The sequence below is a fragment of the Centruroides vittatus genome, unplaced genomic scaffold, assembly GCF_030686945.1.
Source record: "Centruroides vittatus isolate TY-2023 unplaced genomic scaffold, ASM3068694v2 contig_927, whole genome shotgun sequence".
NCBI lineage: Eukaryota > Metazoa > Arthropoda > Arachnida > Scorpiones > Buthidae > Centruroides > Centruroides vittatus.
Window position 1 is genome coordinate 457,561 of NW_027122613.1, and position 24,346 is coordinate 481,906.

Sequence of the window (24,346 nt, forward strand, 5' to 3'; positions counted from 1 at the left end):
GATCTTGGATCCAAGTAGTTGGGGAGGGCCAAGTGTAGGAATACTAGATTAAAGATACAGTAACGTTGCTAGAATGATAAAAGAAACCCATATAGGGTTATGCAAACATCAAAATTTAGTTTACTTTTCTTCAGAATGTGGGAGGATGTTAAGCGACAATTCCATTTACCACCCAATTCCATTATCGAAATGATAAAGTCACGCCAGGAGCCTTCCTCGTGATAAAAATATAAAAGGAAGAGGAAAATGTAGTCGTGATCGATGAGAGATTTGAAAGAGTTAAAATCAACACCATTGGAGAATTATATGGGCTTTATCTAACATCTAAATTGTGTTTGTTAACAAAGAAAAAAGCTACCGTCGTGTCTTCTTCTTTTAAGAGAAATTTCGTTTACCAGATTCTTTTATAAAATGATTTATTTATAAATTTTCTTTTCGCATAATTATGATAGAATATAATTTGGAAGTTTTTAAGATTCTTTCGAGCATGAATAAATAATTAAAGAGGTTAATAGAAACTGGAGCGAGTCTGTTCCCATTTAAATTTTAATCAAGAATGGTAATACTAGTCACAAGAATTTAGCTCGTTCTACTTTTTATTCATCACTCGTCCAAGCCAAATGAATGGAGAAAGTGTCCTCCGTTTATGAATTAAGCTTAGAGAATAATTTAACTTGTAAACTTGTAAAAAAAAAAGGAAAAAAAAAAATGTCGAAGCTTTAGTGGTGAGTGGTCGACCTTGAATAACCTTCGAGCTGCCAGAAGGTTTTCACCTTATCCTAATGGCAGAAATTGACTTAAAGTGTAAGCTGATGTCGAAAATTGATTCGGAATTTAAGAATTGAATAGAGCTTTTTTCTTCAATTTATTTATTTATTTATTTTTTTTATTTTAAAAGGTTGTCTAAATGAGACAAGGTGTGAAGCATTTTAGAATGCTTCGCATTGTTTCGTCTCAAGTGCTAGAAAGACAGTTAAAAAAAGTTATATATATTGTTCTTTGCCGCTTAATTAGTGTCTAGCTGTCAGTGGAATATTTTTAATTCCTTTTTTTTCTTATATTTTTGCTGAATACTTTGCACATCACGAACAATAAACACAGAACAAAAATCTACCTCGAATATATTTTGAGACCTCATTAAAATATTTAATATTTTTATTTATAATTCGCAAAGTTAAAGCCTGATTTAATTACTAAATTTACTTCTCAGTATTTATATTTAAATTCGAGATTTTTTTTTTATTTTTAGGTGGGGAATTCTGTGGTGAGAACATTTATATACTCATTTATGCATTCAACCAGCATACACGTTATTAAAGAAAAAATATTCCACTTTTTCCTCTTTGGTGTAATGCTGTGCTGCAGAGTGAAGAAAATTTGACAAGATGGAAAATTTAACAGAGACGTGGAAGATTTTTTCTTTACGAACTGATGCCCATCGCTGATCACACGTGCACATGGCTAACCTTCCACTTTCTCTTTCTTCATCAAGGGGGTTTTTCTTCTGAATTAAACGTGATTATCACATTTTAAAGCAATATATCTTGGTCAATATTCTAACTAAAACTCAAAATATATATCTTAGACCTATCATAAGTAGGAACAGGATAGTTTATATGATTTATTTAGCCTAAATTACGCTATAATATATAAATATATTTAAGACAATAGAGTTCTATTTATAAAAAAAAATGGGGGAAAAAATACAAATCCTTATTGGTCTAAATATGTTAAGTTCAAAGACCAATAAGTGAAGTGTAAGGTCTAAGTTGCGCTTTATTCTATGTAAAAGTATTGAAATAATACATTTTAATATAAAATTTTTAAAAAATTGTTTAACTAGTTTTATTTATTTAAAAAAAATGTAAGTAGATTTTTATGCTAATGAGATTTTTAAAAATGGAAATTACGGAATTAGCTTGTTATATATATATTGGTTTTATATATGTAATATTTATTAATATAAAAATAGAAACAATATAAGAATAAGGAAAGAAAAAGAGTTAAAATATACCAAGTTAACCTATAAAACGGATAAAAATAAATAATGTTAAGTATATATAAATTTTATCGAAATATAAATGGTTAAACAAAAGAACAATTCCGTTTTTAAAATATAATATAGAGTGGATAGACAAGAGAACACATAAAAATGTTATAAAATAGAGAAATGTATATAGTAAAAAGGAGGTTGTACGCTTATAAAATACGCACCGGGGGCGAGCGAACATCTGCTGATAAAAAAAAATCCCCCCAAAGCAATTTATAAAGTGACGAGAAGCGAAAAATCGGATATTTGTAAAATTCAGATGAGACGATAAATTCGTGAGTAAGAATAGAGATAGGGACAACGTCCCGGCTATTATGGTTGATGAATTCAAAATTCAGATTGCCATCTATTTGCTAAAATAAATGGCTTCAAATTGTTCTTTTTCTGCCCTAAGTTATATTTATCTCACGATTGGAATTAAGAAATAATTTTGACACGTTTTATTGATTTATCAAAAATCTGTTCTTTCCCGTTTTTCTTCTATTTTTAGTCAATTTTGTGAGGAAGAAAACATATTCTATTGTTTTCCTAATCATTTTTCTTTATATATTCTTTTTTAATACATAATTTTGGAAAATGAGTAATAGTTTCTTGTTTGATTTTTCATCTTAAGAAGATAAAAATTAATGATTTATGTTCCTCGAATATAAAATAATAAGGAAGGAAACGTGTAAGAAATTTATATATAAAATATTAAAAATGCCAAAGATGTTATAAAATGTTATTTTAGATACATTAAATCTTTACGCTACATTTCAAATTTTGTTATAAAAAAAAAAAATTTAGAGGAAAAGATCGATTTCTGTTATTAAAAATATAATATACAATTGCCTAATTCATACGTTTTATTATTTACAAACTTCACCAAAATTGTTGAAATGAGATAACCACAAATTACGTTTTGATTAGGGCTGTCGAGAGCTTTTATGGAGTCCAGGGGTAGAGCGAACCCCTTTAGCTACCTTTTACTTTCTCGGTTGTTATATGTAACAGAGGAAAAGTATGGCGATCGGTCAAAAAATGACTTCCCAAGATTTTTACATTTTTGAACTGAAGACATCTTGAAACGTCGAGAAATGCAAAAAAGAAAAAAAAAATCGCAGGTAATTTCTATAGGCTATGTATGGATGTTAGTGTGTAGGGGGGACACAATTTTGTTCACCTTGTTTGAAGCTTAATAACTCCTGTGCTTTTCGTCGAAAATTTCGGAAATTTTTCGGGAAAGTTTGTTTATTAGGGGGGTTGATGCAATTAAATTTTGGTGGTTAAAGGTCGAGGAGGTGGGGAGATAATGGGAATCGTGTGTATCTCCAGTAGGTATGACTGAATGACGATTTTACTCGTTATTAGCATTTGCAATTTTTTAATAAAAACCCATCCCTATTCTCAATATTAAGCTTTTTGTCATTTTATAATAGTTAAAAATATCATATTTTATTTTTAAAAAAATCTTTTATAACAGATGACGCCACCAAAATTTTAAATGTTGCCGGGAAAGTTGAGCAACTCGTTGCTGGTTTATTTTTTCAACAAATGAAATACGTAGAAGGTTTCTTTATTAATAGATTTTATTTTCTGTTAATAAAAATAGCATTAATTTTATGGTGTATGAACCAGTACCTATACTCTGGGAACGGGGAAAAATCCCTAGCAGACCTCTCTCTCTCTCTCCCTCCATGGTCCTGGTTTTGATACACTTTCACAAATTGCTGATTCTCTTGCAAAAATTTCTGAATTGCGTGCCAAAAACACATATTATTTTTTGGCCATCCTGCATTTCGAGAATGTAAGAATTCATTTTTTTCGTTATACTTCGAGAATTTATTATTTTTTATTTTTTAAATGAAAGTTCCATTAATTTTAAAGAAAGTTAGTAAATATAAAAATAAAATTTCAATTCTTTTTTTTTAAATTTGAATAATAAAATTCGTTGTTATAGTCTTTCACCGATTACATTTAAATTCATAATGTAATTTTAATTAATATTTTAAAGATAATTATAAAATATACAAAATTAGAATGATTAAAGTAGCATTTATAAAGTATTAAACAGGATATAAAACTGAGTGTAACAAAGAAAAATTGTGTAATTAACAGAAAGTAGAAATTATTTAATTCTTTTGAGCATTTCCATTTTATTTTTCTTCTTCAATTTTTGGCTGTTTTCGCATCGTAGACACTAAGAAAGCCCCTTTATTTCATACTCATTGTGGGTTCGGTGCGAACCCCAATGGGGGTGACCAGGTAGTGAGGGAGGGACCCAACATATCCGGGCCTTACCATCTAAAAACATTCCTGGAATGGTTGACCCGGATATGCGCCTGGCTCACGTGGTAGGCTCACCAATAAGACTAATATTGACACTCTTATTGGTGATCAGATTCGATTTGGTCACAAGTTGCTTCCTTATATGAGCTTCCATATATAAATATATATAATTATTTACAGCCTACATATATCTTATAAACATTATTATATGAGTTATTATTGTGTCTTTATATTGAGAGTAGTGTATAGCCTTTAACATGCGACTATCTCACGTCAATAAAACAAATGTATTGTTTACACAATAAAAATCATGCTTTAAACTGAAAAAAAATAATTTTAAATATGCATAACTTTTATTTAGATAAATATATTTGTATGTAACATTTTATAATTTTTATTCTATTTTAATTAACATTTTAATGTGTAGATTAATAATTAATGAGTTCTATTCATTTGTTAACATATGCACAGTGACTTTTTGATCATTCTGTGTATTTAAATTATATTTAAATTATAATCTGTACAATATATAATTACATTAATATACAATAATATATAACTTCAATTATATTTAAGTTTCATCTTATTATAAAAATTAATTATACATTTAATTGTGTTAATAAAAGGAATAAATATTCATGTAAATAATAAATTATTACAAAATTATATATATATATATTAAATATTTAATCAAATTAACTTATTATTAATTTAAATTATCGTTTTTAAAAGCATTTTAAAGCTTATAATTCGATTAAAAAAATCAAAATTAAATTGTTAAATTACAAGTTTTTCTAAGCTTAGAAGTAAAAAAAGAATTTGAAGTTTTATATTTTATTAAATTAAGAAGTCTAGACTAATAAAAAGTTTTAAAAAAATTTAAATTATCTGAAGAAAATTAATGTTCTAATTTTTAAGTTATGGCAATTGACTCATGAAATTCTCAGTAGTGATTGATCATTGTCTAAAAAATAAATAAACCTTATTAAGTACACACAGACATAATTCTTATAAACATATTTTTATAAGAAAATTGCCTTTAAAGTTTATTGACCGTGAGTATTGTAAATTAAAAACAGTTTCCTGAAGGTTTTTCCCTCAGTGGATATGTTTTCAATGCGGATCTTTCCGGATGGAGATCAAAAAATATATAAAGTTATGAATTCCAACAGGTTTCTCATCGACAATGTCTTTAATTACTCGTTTTTTAAGCATCTATTGTTACTCGTTTATAAAGAATATCTATTTGCATGAGTGAATGCGGGTAGTCGAATAAGATTTTCTAACTTCTTCATCGAAAATTACAGCAAAACGTTAGTTCTAAGAGAAAATATTCGTCACGGATGATCGTTATAAAAGAATATTTTCTGCCCTACTTATTCTATCATATGGAAATTTATATTATTAATTTATATAACTTAATTTGTTCCGTCAAGCAAAAGTAAATTTGCTTTAGAAATGCTAAACTCGGAACTAATCGCTAAGATACATATAAAAGATATTATCGATATTAAATATATCTCAACCGTAAAGTTTAACATTTATACACGATTATTTCATTTTTTAAATTAATTTTATAATTTACAGAAGCTTATAAGCTTCATTTTTTTTCTTTTGTTAATAAAAAAATGTAAGTTTTTACAGTTAATTTCAGTTAAATTTCCAAATGATTAGTTTAGGTTGTTGCATTTTGCTCCATAGTTTTGTAATTGCAATAGTTTTATGCAAATTAAATACGGTAGAGGGATTTCTTTCGTGAACGATATTAACCTTATTTATCCTATTTAACCTCATTTAGAGAATAACACACCCTGAATATAAACATCTTAAGGCGCTAATGTGTAAGAAAAAAATTAATGAATCAAGTGTTCAAGTGTTTAGTTAGCCTATTTTTATATTGCGGGAGGAAATATTTCTGTGGTTTAACGCCATTTTTTTATTTTTTACTTAGCTATATGTCACGTTTCAGTGTTTTTTCCCCCCTGTTTTTTTAAACTGCTAGTGGAAAATGATTATCCATAATTTGTTTGAATATAAATTAAGCTATTATTACGATGAAACGAGATTTTAGTTTAATTTATTGCTTAAAATTCCAATTTAGAAATGTGTTTAGTGGCTTAAAAAGTTGATTCTATATTCAAGAAAGCATTTTATAATGATTTTCGTTAATTTGTAACTAACGATAAATTAAAATTATTGTTTTATTTAAATTAAATAAATTTTAATAATTTAAATTTTCAGCTGTTTTGTTGCATAATTATTTTTTTAAATTTACGTTACAAATAAAAAATCAGTTAGCCAATTGGCCTAATTACTCTTTTTTAATAGAAGAATAAGCGTTTAAAAAAATTCTCTAGTGATGCTAGCTCAAAAATTATGTAAATAATAATTTATAGAAAATTTAAGCTTACTTTTAATATATATATATATATATTTTAATTTTTAGTTTACATTCTTGGGAGAAAGGTTAAAGTTTAACATACAGGAAATCAATTGTATTATCAACTTAGAACGTTGTTGCAATTTAAAGAGGTCCTATTATGAAATTAGATGTAAACAATGCAAATGATAACAATAGAACTGTAGGCAGATAGCCTATGGCATAACAAGAGCCATGTGAAAACTAATTTTAATAACAGAGGTAATAATTAAATCTTTCATTAACTGCTTCCTACAGCAAGAAAATCCGGGGAGAAGTCGAAGGTACACTTCTTATTATAAAATCACTTCCATTTTTTTTTTCTTTTTTTCAAAAGAGTTACAATAATTGTAATGTTTATTTTATGTTTCCATTACACATGTTAATTTAAAAGAGTTAATTACTGAATCAATCACGAATCGTCGACCTTTATAGTGAATTGAACGAGTTGAACTGTGAAATTACTTCATATTTATTAAGAAAAATTGAAGTAAACAAACACAAACTACATACAGCCGATTGTCTTTGAGCTAATTAGTTTTCAATATTCATCTCTACATACTAAAAAAAAGTAAAAAAGAAATTTGTTTCTAGACACAAAAGATATTGAATTAAAGGAAGCGTCACTTTCAAAGTTCTCTAAAGGAAAATTACGAATAAAAAAAAAAACAATTCATTAATTATCTGTAATATTTATGATGTTGCTACTTCATAAATATTTTATACATTTTAAAATTTAAATTTTACAAAAGATAATAATTAGTTTCATCTTGACAGAATGACCTTACTTCCACCTGTAACATGGAACCATCTTTCCATCTTCGTGAATGAAGAAAGAGACTCGTTGAGAAGGTTATCTTCGAAATTAATTTTATGAAGTGTATGTGCTGATTAATTTAAATATTAGCATGATACGCGTATTACGTGTAGAGTACAATAATGAATAATGTTTTAAATCCGCCCTATTGCATAAATAAACTAGAATGATAATATATTACTCAACACACGTGAATATTCTATCATTGTTTGCCTTCATATTTTTAACCTGATATACTGTATAATAACCGATCTTTGGAAAGATAAATTGATCAAAATTCAGATTACTGATAATAACAATAAAATTATAATAAATCATAAATTAAATTAAGGAAACATTTCAAATTCAAGTAATAATAATAATAATAATAATAATACGAAATTTTAAAAATGTTTACAAAAGAAAAATCCAGTTTTCAGCAATTCCTGATGGATGATTGTTGAACATTTTTATGTTAAAAATAATAATAATAATTTTTATAAATTTTTTTAATATAAATATACATGATCTGAAGATAATTTTAACATATTAGTTACGTAACATTAATAATTTTTAATTAGAAAGACCACTTGAATGAATAAAAAAAAATAAGTATAGTCTTTCGTCTTGGAGTACTTTCCCTAATAACATTTTCCATTACTAAATATAATACAAATTAATTTCATTTATTATTTTATTTTAAAATTAAATTTTTTCCTAATATTGTATAATAAAGTAAATTTTCCTTTAATTTTCGTCTTCAAAAATTGCTTTTCCTGTCAACAAGCCACGCACTATCAGTTCTATTCAAAGAGAAGTGAAGTGACAGAGAATAACACCTTTTGTCCTACAAAAAAAAAACCTTGTGTTTATAGAGATGACTCATTCCACTTCAAGGACTACCAGAGATTTATTACTTTTCCTGTTGTAGAATTTTCCCCGTTTTAATTTATCGTCTGAATGCATTTCGATGTCTGTAAATAAAGTGTACAAAAAATATTAATGAAATTTTATTTATGTTATAAAAAAAATAATAATAAATTTACTATTTTACGCAGAATTAATAAAGAATTTTTTTTCTTTTTTAGATTATTAAAACTGCTATTTACTCAGAATTGCTGTTAATTTTTAAACTATTAAAGGTGTATATAAACAGTGATTGAGAGAAGTAAATGAGATCTAGACTATTAATAAGAGCCTCGAAAGTCATAAAAATACACAAACAAAAGTAAATGTTTCATTAATTAACAATAAAAACTTTATTTTATATCATGCTTTTAACATAAAGGTTGCCCTTTGTGCTCACACCTCTTCTCTTTGATCCTGTGTGTAAATTCAGAATTCTAGAGAAAATTATATAAATTTAGAATAAAAATGACTCTATATTCTATATATCAAATAGAAAAAAAAACTACAGAGTAAAATATATGGAAAAAATAAATAAGTAAACTAATCTAAATAAAACCAAAATTGAATTATTCAATATTTTTCAACGTAATTGAATTTCAAGTATATATTTCAAATTCAAATTTCCATTAAAAAAAAGAAGAAAAAGAAAAGTAAAAAAAATTCGTGACTGGAATAAAGAAAATATCTCAAAACTGATAACTTGTTTATTTTAACTCTCTGCAAAAAAAAAGTCGAGGTGGCTAGTTCGTGCAATGTCGAAATTGCTTTAAAATTCGACCTCAAAAGAATTCAATCAAAATCATTTTTAATTTTACAGAAAATAATAATAATAATAATAATAGTTTCCAACGTGTTTACACTCCAGAAATGATGGTAATTTCCCCACGTATCGAATTATTTACATAATACTAATCAGTTAATTTCATTACGCGGTTTTCAATATACTGTACTTCGTTCTCACGTAACAGCAATTTAGTAAATCTCTTTTGACTATTTCTAATAGAGAGTTGATCCAATAGAGAAGGGAATTAAAAATCTTTTATAGACTAAAAAATTATTCGAGTAGAAAATAAAATAATTATTTAATTATTTCGTGTTTTCGACTTTGTTTATATTTATTTACAAATACAATCGAAATCTACTTAACACGCTTAATGCTTAATTAAATTTAAAGCTTCAAGTAACTTTACGTGACAAAATTGTAAAGAGTTAATTTAAAGTTTAAATTAATACTTTAAATTGTTTACGAAAGTGCGCATTTTACTAAGAATTTTAATTTAAAGTTAATGAGAACATTTTAAAATATATTAATAACGAATAAACGTGATTATAATCAATATAAACAGTGCTAAAACATTCAATTTATAAGAAAGAAGTCATTTAAAAAGGCATTATATAGGAATATTATGTAAATTAAATGTATGGGAGATGTTTTTACTAATGCCCAGTAAGGAGAAAAGAACATATTTTTAAAATATTTAAAAGAAATTTGCGACGAAAGTTCTTTATATATATATATATATATAATAATAATGTTTTTATTCATAATTAACATTTTTTTTTTTTTTTTAATATATTCGAAAGGCATTTTTATCGTGTTCGCTACTACGAGCGTGAAGCCATAATTTTAAAGCTATTGTATTGTAAGTTATGCATTATTTAGCTTGTCACGAATTCAAACATATTCGTACAGTATACGGTTCGGAATGCTACGATTTTTGTAGCTTGTAACCTTAAACTATAATTTTCTGATGTGTACAATCATACGCTACTGTTAGGGAGCATTAGAATAATATTTTATTCGAAAAATTTTCTTGTCAAAAAGAAGTAAATGTTCTCGGTTTTGTATTTAATCTTTCTTTAAGCTTCGAAAATATTTTTGGAATTTATTTCCGCGTCTTACTCATTTATACTTCAAAATCTTTTAAAACTATTACGTCATCTTAACAAAACGTTATTTAAAATTTGCTAAAATCTTTAAAATTTTATTTTAAGTCATGTATTTAATTTATATTTTTAAATAATAAACATTTTTTTTAAATTTCTTTTAAAAATAAATAGAATTTTTATTAAAGTAAACGGTTTAAATATATTTTTCAGAATTGCAATCTTTTCTCGACAGAGGGCGTGTTGGTGTTTTCAAAAATGGTGGTTGTTAGCGTATTATTGTTTGGAATTGTCAATTTTTTTCTTCGGTTTTCTGGTAAGAAATAAATATTTAAATATATTTTGAACTGTGGTAATCATGTATATATACTCAAAAGTAAATAAAATTCTAATAATTTTCTATTAATTCAGATATTAATGGATAAGATGAATTCCTATGGTTATCATTGAGGATGTTTGTCTATTGGAAATGTTGGTTTGATATACAGATATTTACTGATACACTGAAAACACTGTTATAAAAGTCCCGCTAAAACATGCAAGACAAAGTTTGCTTTATCCTTAAATATGAATTATAGTTTACCTTATGTTTAAAACATCTGGTCTGTCGAACTGAAACATTTCTTCAATATTTATCAATTCAAACATCAAATGTACCCAATAACTTGAAATTATGAAAAGACTTTCAAATAAGAAGTTAAAAAAATAGATATAAGAACAAAGAATTGTCATTGTAATAATAATTGATTACAAAAATGTTTAAATTTGAGTCTAATTATAATGAATGTTGCATTTTTCTTAAATATTTCACTTGTTAGTAAAAATGTCAATATTATCATTATGTAGGCTTGTAAAGTAATGCAATGCTTTTTCCCTTGTACACAAATTTCATCCAAAATGCCTTTTTTGAGTACAGATAAATGAAATTTGAAGTTTTCTAAAGAATACTAATTTTAGTTTTCTTCATCTTTTTTATTTTAATGAAAATGTATAACAACACAGTGTCTATAATAACTTTGTTAGCCTACTGCAACCATTGTTTTATTTTGGAAATGATGTATCATTGTTGTTGAATTTCCTGTTCTGGAGCTCATTATTAAGCTGATGACAGAGGAAGAGTTGAATGACAAGTGAGGGAGTACAATCTACTAAAGTTTTGTGATGGTTTTTTCAAATAAGCAGGCTTATACATATTTGAGTCTCTGTATTTTATCTCAAATCCCAAATAATAATGTTGACTTTTTTTTTTTTACAGCAAGTATAATAATTATTCCAACAGGAAATTTGATAACAATGATACATCATTTCCAAAATAAAACAATGGTTGCAGTAGGCTAACAAAGTTATTATAGACACTGTGTTGTTATACATTTTCATTAAAATAAAAAAGATGAAGAAAACTAAAATTAGTATTCTTTAGAAAACTTCAAATTTCATTTATCTGTACTCAAAAAAGGCATTTTGGATGAAATTTGTGTACAAGGGAAAAAGCATTGCATTACTTTACAAGCCTACATAATGATAATATTGACATTTTTACTAACAAGTGAAATATTTAAGAAAAATGCAACATTCATTATAATTAGACTCAAATTTAAACATTTTTGTAATCAATTATTATTACAATGACAATTCTTTGTTCTTATATCTATTTTTTTAACTTCTTATTTGAAAGTCTTTTCATAATTTCAAGTTATTGGGTACATTTGATGTTTGAATTGATAAATATTGAAGAAATGTTTCAGTTTGACAGACCAGATGTTTTAAACATAAGGTAAACTATAATTCATATTTAAGGATAAAGCAAGCTTTGTCTCGCATGTTTTAGCGGGACTTTTATAACAGTGTTTATAGTGTATTAATAAATATATGTATATCAAACCAACACCTCCAATAGACAAACTTCCTCAATGATAACCATAGGAATTAATTGTATCCATTAATATATGAATTAATAGAAAAATATTACAATTCCATTGAGACATTTGAATATCACAATGTTGTAGTTATTATAGATTTCATATAATAACCAGAACATAGCAAATAACAGTTTAATTTGTCCTAATTATAACTCTATAAGTACATAACAATTAAAAGCATTTAAGAATATTTGTCACTGATTCATTTTTCAATAAAAGAAATCAAATCATTGTCCCTTCTGGTTTTTATAAGTTATATGTTACTTACATTTGTAATACGCAACTCTCTTTTTGTTTTATTAGAGAAAATATATAAAATGTACATTTAAATATTATACAGTAGACCCCCATAACACAGTAGATATGTTCTGTGTTATATGAATTCCGTATTGTACGAGTCACTTAAATACATGAGCAAATCACAGCCTGGCACATTTGCAGTTTAGGGGTTACGGCTGTTTGAAAGGTTTTCTTCCATAAAATTAACCGATTCTAGACTAATTTGACTCAACATTTCCAAAACACATTCAATTCAATTCAATTCAATTATTTTATTTTTAAGGTGCAAACGCACATACCCTGGCCCCGCTTTATAGCATTACCAGGGATAAGTCTCTCAAAGTTTATAATTAGAATTACAGAATGAGCATATGTACACTTGAAATATTGGATTTTAACATTGATTCCCGACATAACAGTAAATAACACAATAATAATCTATACAGTTATGGCATATAACAACTAATGTCATTTACATGTCATCACAATTAATAATATTTACACACCAGTAAAGTAACATTTAGTATTCATTTTTACATAACAATACTAAGTCTAAATAATATCTCTAGCAATATAATAAATTTCTTATCATGAGTATATGTACAGTACATGAGTATATATATATATATATATATATATATATATATATATTTTTTTTATATACATTTTTTTATATACATTTTTTTATACATTTTTTATATATATATATATATATTATATATATATATATATATATATATATATATAATTAGGTAATATTAGATAATACAGTCAAACCTGTTTTTATGCGGGGGATAGGGACCGCATTAAAAAAATCTCACGAAACTTCACGAATGGCTGTAAATAATAGTTTTCGCGACACAATTAAAAAATATTTTTTTTATGCGGTCATCAGGGATCGCATAAAAAAAGTCTCACATAGAAAATAACTCAAAACCGTACGAAATAGAATTTATTGACAACAGATGTCAGCACTTGACTGCATCGTCTGGTCTATCGTCTGTTTTACATATTTTTGTCCAGGTGGTGTTTTGTTGACTTAAAAAGTAAATTATTTCATTTTTCGCATATTCATGCAATAATATTACTATAATAAGTGCATTTATGCTATAATAAGTTTATTTAGCTATAATAAGTCAACGTAAGACATGACGAATCGCACGAGACTAGTCGCCAACTATACCGCACAAATTAAAAATTCGCATTAAAAAAATCGCACAAATAAAAATCGCACATAAAAAGAGCGCATAAAAACAGGTTTGACTGTACTTAAAAGCATTAAAATAATTAAATAGTTAAATAAAGCAGGAATAAAAAAATTATTTTGAGAATTAAATCATGAACTATTTAGAGTATCATAAAACAATAAGTATTGTTTCATGTAATCTTTGGATAATAGTATACTTTCCTATGATATACAGTCAAACCTGTTTTTATGCAGTCTTTTTTTGTGCGGTATAGTTGGCGACTAGTCTCGTGCGATTTGTCATGTCTCACGTTGACTTATTATAGCTAAATAAACTTATTATAGCATAAATGAACTTATTATAGTAATATTATTGCATGAATATGCGAAAAATGAAATAATTTATTTTTTAAGTCAACAAAACACCACCTGGACAAAAATATGTAAAACAGATGATAGACGAGACGATGCAGTCAAGTGCTGACATCTGTTGTCAATAAATTCTATTTCGTACGGTTTTGAGTTATTTTCTATGTGAGACTTTTTTATGTGGTCCCTATTGTCCGCATAAAAAAAATATTTTTTTAATTGTGTTGCGAAAACTATTTTTTATAGCCAGTCGTGAAGTTTCGTGTGATTTTTTTAATGCGTTTTTTTTTATGCGGTCTCTATCCACCGCATAAAAACAGGTTTGACTGTATTATAATTAGGTAAATACCGTTAGTTCAAATGAACGCATACCATCCTACAGGTGTTGTTTCATAAATTCTTACCAATCGTTTTCAACAGATGTCCTTTCAAGTCTTGTAGTCCTGTAAGTTTTTATTTTGATGTATCATCGTCCACTCACAGTTGGGTCGGGTGTAGTCTATAGTACACACACAGACGGGTATCACTGTACTGTCACTTAAAGTTTGTGATAGTACTCCATAAGTTAGTCTGTAGGACACATGTAGTATATCGCTGCTCTGTCACCGAAAGGTTGTGATCACTAATCACAAATGGGTCGGGTGCAGCCTGTAGTGCATACACTAACGGATATCACTACACTGTCACTTGAAGTTTGTGATTGTACTACGTAAATTAAAGTCTGTAGAACACATGTAGTACATCGCTGCACTGTCACTAAGAGGTTGTGGTCACTAATGTCATGAGGTGAATCATCGTTTATGTGATCTATCAACAGTATAGATAGATAGGCGTTTCAGGTAGAACAGACGAATTAGTTATAAATTTGGATAGGAGAACGATCATCCGTGAAACTAATCAGCAGTAAGTTGATGTGTGTTGCAGGTAGTACTGGCAAGTTAGAAACGAGCAGGATTTACTTAACAATGAGACCATTAACTATGAAATTTATCAATTAGCTTTGAATTAATTGACTTGTGACTAGGTAAGTTTTCCTGGCTAGTCTTTGAAATGCAGAGAATGTCTCATAATTGATCCAAATGTTTGAGAGGTGACAAGGCCAATCTGTTTGAATCTTGCAAAAGCTGTCGTAATTCAGTTCTCTCTATTTCTGTCATTATGCAGTCATATACATAATGTCTTGTGCCATCTTCAATCATGCAAGTTGGACATTGGTTTGATGCCCTGTTTGTAAATCTGGCAAGATAGCTTGCGAATTTTCCATGGTTTGTGAATAATTGAGTTGTATAATAATCTGGGACAAACCATTTTATTTTAAAAAAGTTATTTAGGTCTGGTATAAATTGATAAGTAATACATTGATTATTTTCGTTCCACTTTATCTGCCATTGGTTAATAGCTTCTTCCCAAAGAAGTCGGTGTAAGGTAATCCGGCTAATTTTGTTATAAATAAGTGGGACGGTGGAGTCTTGTGCTGCTGCCTTAGCAAGAGAATCTGCTCGCTCATTGTCCATAAGTCCGTGATGAGATCTAACCCAGGACAGTTCAAATGCGCATGTGGAATTTTTGATTTTGTTTCTTATTTCAACCGCAAGAGGATGTAGCTTTATGCCGTTAATGATATTGTATGCAGAGAAAGAGTCTGTATGTATATGAATATTGTTGTTTGGTAGGTTCTCATTCACCCATTCTGTGGCTTTTAAAATAGCTAGAAGTTCTGATTGGAAAACTGTGCAATTGTTATGCAGTCGATATTTTTGATTATGTATTTCCAAATTTCGGTCATAAACTACAAAACTACATCCTACTTTACCATCCATTTTAGATCCATCTGTAAATATATTAATATTCGAATTGATCTGTCGGACAAGAGTATTAAGAGTGAGATTTTCAGGAGACATGGTATTACAGTAAGGATAAGGTTGTTCGAATTCGTTCGCAGTTATTGTTGTTGATCCCACTTGAATTGTATCTCCCCATTTGAGTTGCTGTTTCTTTCTCCTTTTAGTAATTTCCAAATCAATTGGTAGCTTGCGTGCAATTACCTGAATACTGTTGTTGCTAGCAGTGCGAAAGGCTTTAGTTAGGGAAAGTAGAGCTCGTCTTTGTGAGGAGATTAATTTTCTTTTTATATGTACTTTATTAACTGCCGATCCCCATGTGCCACACGCATATAATGTGGTTGGAACAAAAATACTATCATATATGGTGGAGAGAGCTTCGTTTGATAGCCCCCAATCTTTCTTGGCTATCTGAGAAAATGATTGTATAATGAGGCCAGTTCTGTCAGTTATATATTCAATGTGTTCTCCCCAAGTTAATCTATAGTCCAGTACAGCACCAAGATATTTCAATGTTTTCCCTACTTTAATTGTTTCACCATTCATTTTAAGTATAGGAGTTCTTAGATATAGATTGTTCTCTCGTGGTTTATTGAATATAATTGCCTTGGTCTTGGAGGTATTGAAGTTAAGTTTATGCTGCACTCCCCATCTGTAGATGTTATTTAGCATTAAGTTTCCTCTTTTTTCAAGATCTGCTCTTGATCTTCCCTCAAGTAATAGCATAACGTCATCAGCGTATGCCGTACAACAAGTTTCTCCAAAATCTTTCTTTAGAAATGCATCGAATGTGATAATCCATAGTAGTGGTCCACATACTGAACCCTGTGGGCATCCTCTATTAACCTTTTTACATACTTCATGCTGACCATATTGGAAGATCAGAGACCATATTAGAAACAGAGAAGCGGAAGATCGCTTCTCTGTTTCTAAAATAATCTAGTAGTAGGTTTAGTAAATTACGTGGGCACCTTATTTGCCGCAACTGATGTGTCACTAGGGGCCACCAGGCGCTGTCAAATGCCTTTGTGATGTCTAGACTAACCCCTAGGACGTATTTATTTTCTTGGAGTAGGCTGTGAATGTTTCTTATTGTATTTTCAATTGCATCCTCAGCTGATTTCTGGGGACGGAATCCATACTGCTTATCACTTAGTTGTCTGGAGTTTTCTGTAAACCATAGTAATCTTGTTGTAACGAGTTTTTCAAGTATTTTCCCCAATATTGACAATAGTGAGATAGGTCGGACATCAGTAGTTCCAGCTTTAGGTACTGGTACAACTTTCGCTCTCTTCCAAGCGTTGGGGAAAATGGCGTATTGCAAACACTTATTAAATATATTGTTTAAGTGATGTGGTATCAGATTCCAAAGCTTTATGGCAATTTCTGCCGTAATGTCATCTAGTCCGGGTGCTTTATTTTTCCCCAATGTTCCAAATGCTATAGTAATTTCCTCATCTGTAAAGGGTGGAATATCTTCAGTATCGTCCAATTTCTCCTTTTCCAGGCGGATTTGATTTTGCCATTCTGAATCTAGAGTGGGATCATCTCCAGGGCAGAAAATATCTAACTGCGTAGTCATTACTTGGATTAGAGAAGGAGGATTATTTCCTGTGTTGTTATCTACTAAAATCTTTGTCTTGCGTAGTTTATTGCTGCACATTTTAGTCAGATATCCCCATGGGTTGGTTGAGGCTTTTGTACAATAGTTGTGCCAGCTACGTATTTTTTCTTCCTTGATGGTATTCTTATATATCTTCTGACTGTTGAGGTACTCTTCTCTATATTGGATTCTTTTGTTATTATCTCTACATCTTTGGAACCTTTTTCTTAATCTTCTTGTTGTGTGTCTTAAGTCGCTAAGTCCAGGTGTCCACCAGGGAACGCTTTTCCTGTTCGCCACCATTTTCGGAATGAAGGTCTCACAAGCCTTTTTTATAAGCTCTATATTGATATCTATCTGGTTTCTAATTTCATTGCTGTCTTCCAGATAGTGTGCTATAAGATTATTTTCAAGATAATCCTTCATTTGTGTCCATTTTGCTCTTTTTAAAACATATCTGTATCGAGGAGCAAAGATTTGATCACGTTCGTCCTCAGAGCCTGTTATGTCAAATGATATGTAATCATGATCACTTAGTGTTTCGTCAGATAGTACCCTCCAATCTGATATTCTTGTGTAACAACCTTCACTGCATACAGCCACATCAATCCACGACTCTCCTCTTGAGGAATGAAATGTTGGTGGTGAGAAGGGATCATTTAAGATCAGGAGGTTATTATGGGCGAAAAATTCTTCCAGAAGGCGACCCCTTCTATCCAAATTATCCCCACCCCAGGCCGGTGAATGAGCATTGAAATCCCCTGCTATAATAATGTGAATCCCTTGAAAAGCCTCAATGATCTGTTGCAAGTCTTCAAGATATCCTTCATTGTTTGCTCCTCCAGGAATATATATGTTTAGGATTATAATTCTTTCTTCATGAATTAGAATTTCTGAGACAATAATATTTTCATTGCTATATTTAATATGATGAAGGATTGATATACTTGTATTCAGCACAAGGGTAATAGCCCAAGGGTATTGTTCTGTTCCTTTTAGTATTGGGCAATAAGTAGGGATGCATGAGGGAATATTTCTCCGGCAGTATGGTTCCTGCACTAATGCTAAGTCATAATGTTTCAGTTGTTCACCAAGTAAAGATGTAGCTGCAATGCAATGCATTGTAGCTACATCTTTACTTTCCAAAACACATATGATTTTTTGGGAATAATCCACATAAACTATGCTATAAACAAAAAATTGTAGTATTACTTACCGAGTGTGCACCGTTCGACGATGCCATTGCTTAAGCTTGTTTTCATTGCGGAATGGGTCATCGAACAGTGGACGCATGTTTGTGATAAGTTATTTTTCTGCAAAAAATTTGCTGAACTTTAGAGACATCACTAATATAAATATAATTTTTATGGCCGTTAAATAATAAATGTTTTCCAGTGCTCGTTTAAACTCAACAGTTTGTGCAATGTCTGCTATTGGTCCAGATTTGACCAATCCTGTCATGATACGAGTCAGCAATGACATTTTAACGTGTTATACAAGTCTCTTTTAGCTTATTATATGAACACAATCGCAATTTTTTCGCCGTGTTATACAAATCCGTGTTATATGAACCCGTGTTATAGGGGGGTCTACTGTATTAGACAAAATTTGTTTTCAAGTGAAATTTGGTTAAGGAAAAACAAAGTTGTGTTATTTCTGCATGCTCCTCACATAGTGTTTCACTGGTTTCTACTTTTATGATTTTTCCAAAATATAAAGTTTTTGATAATAGCAATATAAAAATTTGCCTACTTAGCATAAATGTAAATACTTAGTTTTGGATTCTTAGTACTTTATAGGTGCTTGTGGATTGTCCTGCTACATGTTATGTCATGTTACACTCAAAACTGTTCAATGCAAACATAGAAATTTAAATTTGTCAATTTCACAAGCTATGTATTCTTTTATTAATCAAACAGTCATTTAAATAATTTTAATATTTTAATAAATAAAGTATGATGAATATTTATATTTATTACTACTGTATGAGGTTAAAGAAGCAAGCCCTACATGAGGAAAAGGTGTTGAGAGTGGGAACACTGAATGTGGGAAGTATGACGGGAAGAGGAATGGAGGTGGTGGATATGATGCGGAGAAGGAGGATTGATGTACTGTGCGTGCAAGAAACGAGGTGGAGGGGAGACAAGGCGAAGGAACTTGGAGATGGATGTAAATTGTTTTATAGCAGTGCAAACAGGAATGGAAGAAATGGGGTTGGAATAGTGGTGGCTGGCAAGTGGAGGAGCGAGGTACTAGAGGTGTACAGGAGAGGTGATAGGATGATGCGAATGAAACTGAGTTTTGGAGATGATCTACTTGTGGTGTTTAGTGTGTACGCACCCCAGGTAGGATGTGCAACAGAGGAGAAAGAATGTTTTTGGAGTGAATTGGATGAAGAAATGAGGACACTGGAAGGAGGGGAGAGAGTAATTGTGGGAGGCGACTTCAATGGGCACATAGGGGGGCGGAACATGGGCTATGAAAGGATCCATGGAGGCCATGGGGTTGGGGAACCCAACAAGGAGGGGGAGAGTATATTGGGTTTTGCTGTGGCTTTTGATCTGGGGATTGTGAATTCGTTTTTCACCAAGCAGGAAAGTCATCTGATAACTTTCAACAGTGGGCCTCATAGTTCGCAGATTGACTATATCCTTACTAGACGAGAGCACCTTGCGACGGTGATAAACTGTAAGGTTATACCAACAGATCAGGTATCGGCGCAACATCGGTTGATGTGCATAGACATGAAGTTAAGAATGTATAGGAAAAGTGGAAATACACAGATGAAGAAAATCAAGTGGTTTCGTTTGAGGGAGGAGAGGGCGAGGGCGGAGTATGTGGAGAGGGTGCTGCTACAAATCTCGCAAGAATGGGAGGGGGTGCAGGACTGGTGGGCATATAATGCCCAGGCTATCAGGAACTGTGCGGAGGAGGTGCTTGGTGTAACATCTGGAAAGATTAGGGTGCAAAAGGAAGGTTGGTGGTGGAATGAAAATGTGCAACAAGTTGTTCAGGTAAAGAAGGAGGCAAAACGGAAGTGGGACAGGTCACGTACTGAGGAAGATAGATTTGCGTATAAAACGGCAAAGCGTGAAGCTAAGAGAGTAGTGGCACAGGCAAAGGCAGGAGCATATGCGAATTTATACGAGGAGTTGGATACAAGGGAAGGACAGAAGAAAATATATCGTTTAGCCAAAATCAGGAATAGGGCAACGAAGGACATCTCGCATGTAAGGCAGATCAAGGACACAACGGGGACGGTCCTTCGAAGGGAGAACGATATACGAGAAGGATGGAGGGCATACTTTGAGGGACTTTTGAATACAGAGAATGAAACAAAGAACAGAGAGGAAGGAAGCCAAAACATGGGCATGGTACAGATGGTAACCAGAGAAGAAGTGGAAAGGGCCCTAAAGAGGATGAAGAACGGTAAAGCGGAGGGCCCGGATGGAATTCCTGTAGAGGTGTGGAAGTCATTGGGGAGGAAGGGCATTGACCTGCTATGGGACCTATTCAAAAAAGTCTTTGAGCAGGAGGAAATACCTAACGAATGGAGAGAAAGTATACTTGTACCTATCTACAAAGGAAAAGGGGATGTTCAAGAGTGTAAAAACTATAGAGGAATAAAGTTGATGTCCCACACGATGAAGATTTTGGAAAGGGTTTTAGACGGAAGGTTGAGAGCAGAGGTGACCATTGCAGGAGAGCAGTTTGGATTCATGCCAGGACGGTCAACAGTCGATGCCATTTTTGCCCTTCGGCAAATGTTGGAAAAATATTGGGAGAAGCAAACCCAGCTGCATATGGCATTCATTGACCTGGAGAAAGCTTATGATACGGTGCCTAGACAAGAACTCTGGAGGTGTCTAAGGGAAAAGCTAGTTCCTGAAAAGTATGTTAGATTGATACAGGAACTGTATAGGGATGTGGCCACAAAGGTTAGGAGCTGTGTTGGAGTGTCCCGGTGCCTCAAGGTGGGAGTTGGTTTACATCAGGGGTCAGCACTGAGCCCCTTCTTGTTTAACATGCTGATGGAGGTGATCACGGACGGGGTCAGAGAAGAGGCGCCTTGGACCATGTTGTATGCAGATGATATCGTTCTGTGCGCCGAGACTAAAGAGGAGCTGAGGGTTAAATTGGAAAGGTGGTTGGGCACGTTGGAAGGGAGGGGCTTGAGGGTGAGTAGGAGTAAAACAGTGTATATGTGTAGTGGGGAGGTGGATGGTGCCCGGGAGAGGGATCTGGAGTTGAGGGGAGACGTATTTCGCAGAGTCAATACCTTTAAGTACCTGGGGTCAACTGTGGCGGAGGATGGAGGTGTGGATAAGGAGGTGACAGGCAGGATTCAGGCTGGCTGGAGGAATTGGAGGGATATGTCAGGTGTGTTATGTGATAAGAGGGTGCCGCTTAGGTTGAAAGGGAAAGTTTATCGGGTGGTGGTGAGACCAGCTATGCTGTATGCTATTGAGACTGTGAGCTTGAGGAAAACCCATGTCAAAAGGATGGAGGTGGCGGAGATGAGGATGCTCCGCTGGATGTGTGGGGTTACGAGAAGGGATCACATTCGAAATGAATGTGTGAGGGGGACTGTGAAAGTTACGAACATAGAAGCAAAGATACAGGAGGCAAGGTTGAAGTGGTTTGGTCATGTGGTACGAAGAGAAGAAGAGTATGTGGGAAGAAGGGTTATGCAGATGTCAGTGAGGGGGAGGAGGAGGCGGGGACGACCGCGGAGACGGTGGATGGATCTTGTGGCGGAGGACTTGAGAGGGAGGCATCTGAATGTGGAGGCAGCCCAAGACAGGGAGCAGTGGAGGCGACTCATCAGAAACAGCGACCCTACATAGAGTGGGAAAAGCTGAGGAAGAAGAAGAAGAAGACTACTGTATAATACATAGGATTACTTGTAGGATGTTAAAAAAGAATAAATTTAACTTGCATTACTTCTCTAAGTACTGGTTTAATTAAATGATCACTTTTTACCCAATTGTTTTCAGTAGTTCATGAAACTAGCTTTCCATTTGATATGAACTTCTCTGTACAAATTCAGCAGTATACCAATTTAGTGATTTTTCTTGCTACAGGTAACCCCCATATAATATGGCACTTCTATAGCATGGATTCACTCTAACACAGTTCAAGAATTGGGAACATCCTCGTATAACATGGTGCTTTTATAGCACGGATTCACTCTAACACAGTTTGAGAATTGAGTAAAACCCTCATACAACATGAAATGTAATAAAAACTATTAAAAATGAACTTTATCTAATTTGAAATTCGGGAAATCTCTGTACAACAGTTCAATAACTGTGATAAAGCTTTTAAGTGCGAAAGATACCTCATTTGACATTCTTCATTTGAGCATGTACATACTATCAGATTTTCTTGCATAATTTTCGTGAACTATTAGTACTTAAGTACAGTATGTAAATTTTCTTTTCCCGCCTTCTGTCGATACATGTGGTCCCTCTCAAAACTTGTTTCATGTTGCCAGATCTTGCACTTCTGCTTTTGGTGTTGTTTAATTTATATTAATATGTATCACTTCTTAAGAAAATTTTAATAAAGATATTTGTCTTAATTATGAAAATATTATAGCATGTTTTTTTAATTTTTGGAACCTAACCCCCCCTTTTGTACTAATTCTTTGTTTCGTATAACATAGATTTGCATAACATGGCAATTTTTGGAACATGACTCCCGTGTTATATGGGGGTTACCTAATTTCACATTGAATATTATGCTTTTTTGTACTTTTATTTCAGGTTGAATTTGTGCCAGTTCTATCTGTTTGTCTATATACCAACATTATACCTATATTTGTTTTTATACATTATACACTTGCATTTTGGATTTTTTTCACTCTAAATATAATTCAATTTATTTATTTCTATAATGGGTGAATTACCCGTGAGAAGGAAAATGCGTTTAATAAAAACTTGGTTAGCACATTATAATGTGTAAACAAAGTATTAATTGAGGAAAAATCAGAAACTAGTTTGTATAACTTTTCCAGCAAAAATTTTAAAATTGTGTATCATTATCTGTTATGATGTAAAGTTTTTTAAAATAAATTATTATTAATTATTATAAGATGGAAAAAGCTTAATTTTGAGGGCAGAGATGAGTTTTATGAAAAACTGTAAATGCTAATAATGAGTAAAATCTTCATTTTAAGTTTAATCTCATTCAAGATATGACACATGACTTCCCTCTCTCCCCCCACCTCCTTGATCTTTAACAACCAAAATTTAATACCATCAATCCCCTAATACACAAACCTGTCTGCAAATTTTCAGAAATTTACAACAAGAGTTATTAATCTTTAAAGTGGGTAAACAAAATCATGCCCCAAACACATACACACACTAACATTCATACATACAGAAAAACTCTTACATTCTTTTGCATTTCTTGGCATGTCAAGGTGTCCTGAATCCAAAAATGTAGAAATCTTGGGGGGAGTCATTTGACTGTATACTTTCCCTCTGTTACTTATAACAGCCAGAAAAGGTTAAAATTCACTACAAAAATAAGCACAGATGAAGTTACAGCTATTACAATAATCAGTACTTACATTAGAAATTTTTAACTTATCTCATATATCCACAAATTTAACTCAATTAAATAACAAATGTTGGAGTGGATATGAACATGCTTCACAAAATTGACATAAATAGTTTTTCTGTAACAGAATCCCTGTGTTTTTCCAAAAAAAAAATAAACTTATTTAAGTGAAGTTGTATAAAACATTATTTACATTAATGTTTCTGCTGTAAAGCTTTGGAAGATCACCAGGATACAATATCTTGGATAT

The 24,346-nt window shown here is 31.2% G+C and overlaps 1 protein-coding gene across 2 annotated transcripts in view; it reads left to right on the forward strand.

Annotated features, from left to right (window-relative positions):
• The window catches only part of Nct (Nicastrin), a 95,430-nt gene that overhangs the window by 31,213 nt on the left and 39,871 nt on the right, over positions 1-24,346 (forward strand). Inside the window, exons 1-2 of one of the 2 annotated variants that reach the window (XM_067281856.1) lie at positions 10,080-10,085; positions 10,543-10,645. The exons of the other annotated variant lie outside the window; for it this stretch is intronic. Of the exons in view, the coding sequence (XP_067137957.1) occupies positions 10,588-10,645 (58 nt within the window). The 5' untranslated portion in view covers positions 10,080-10,085; positions 10,543-10,587. Of the gene's footprint in view, positions 1-10,079; positions 10,086-10,542; positions 10,646-24,346 lie in introns of those variants that run through there. 2 annotated transcript variants of the gene reach the window in all.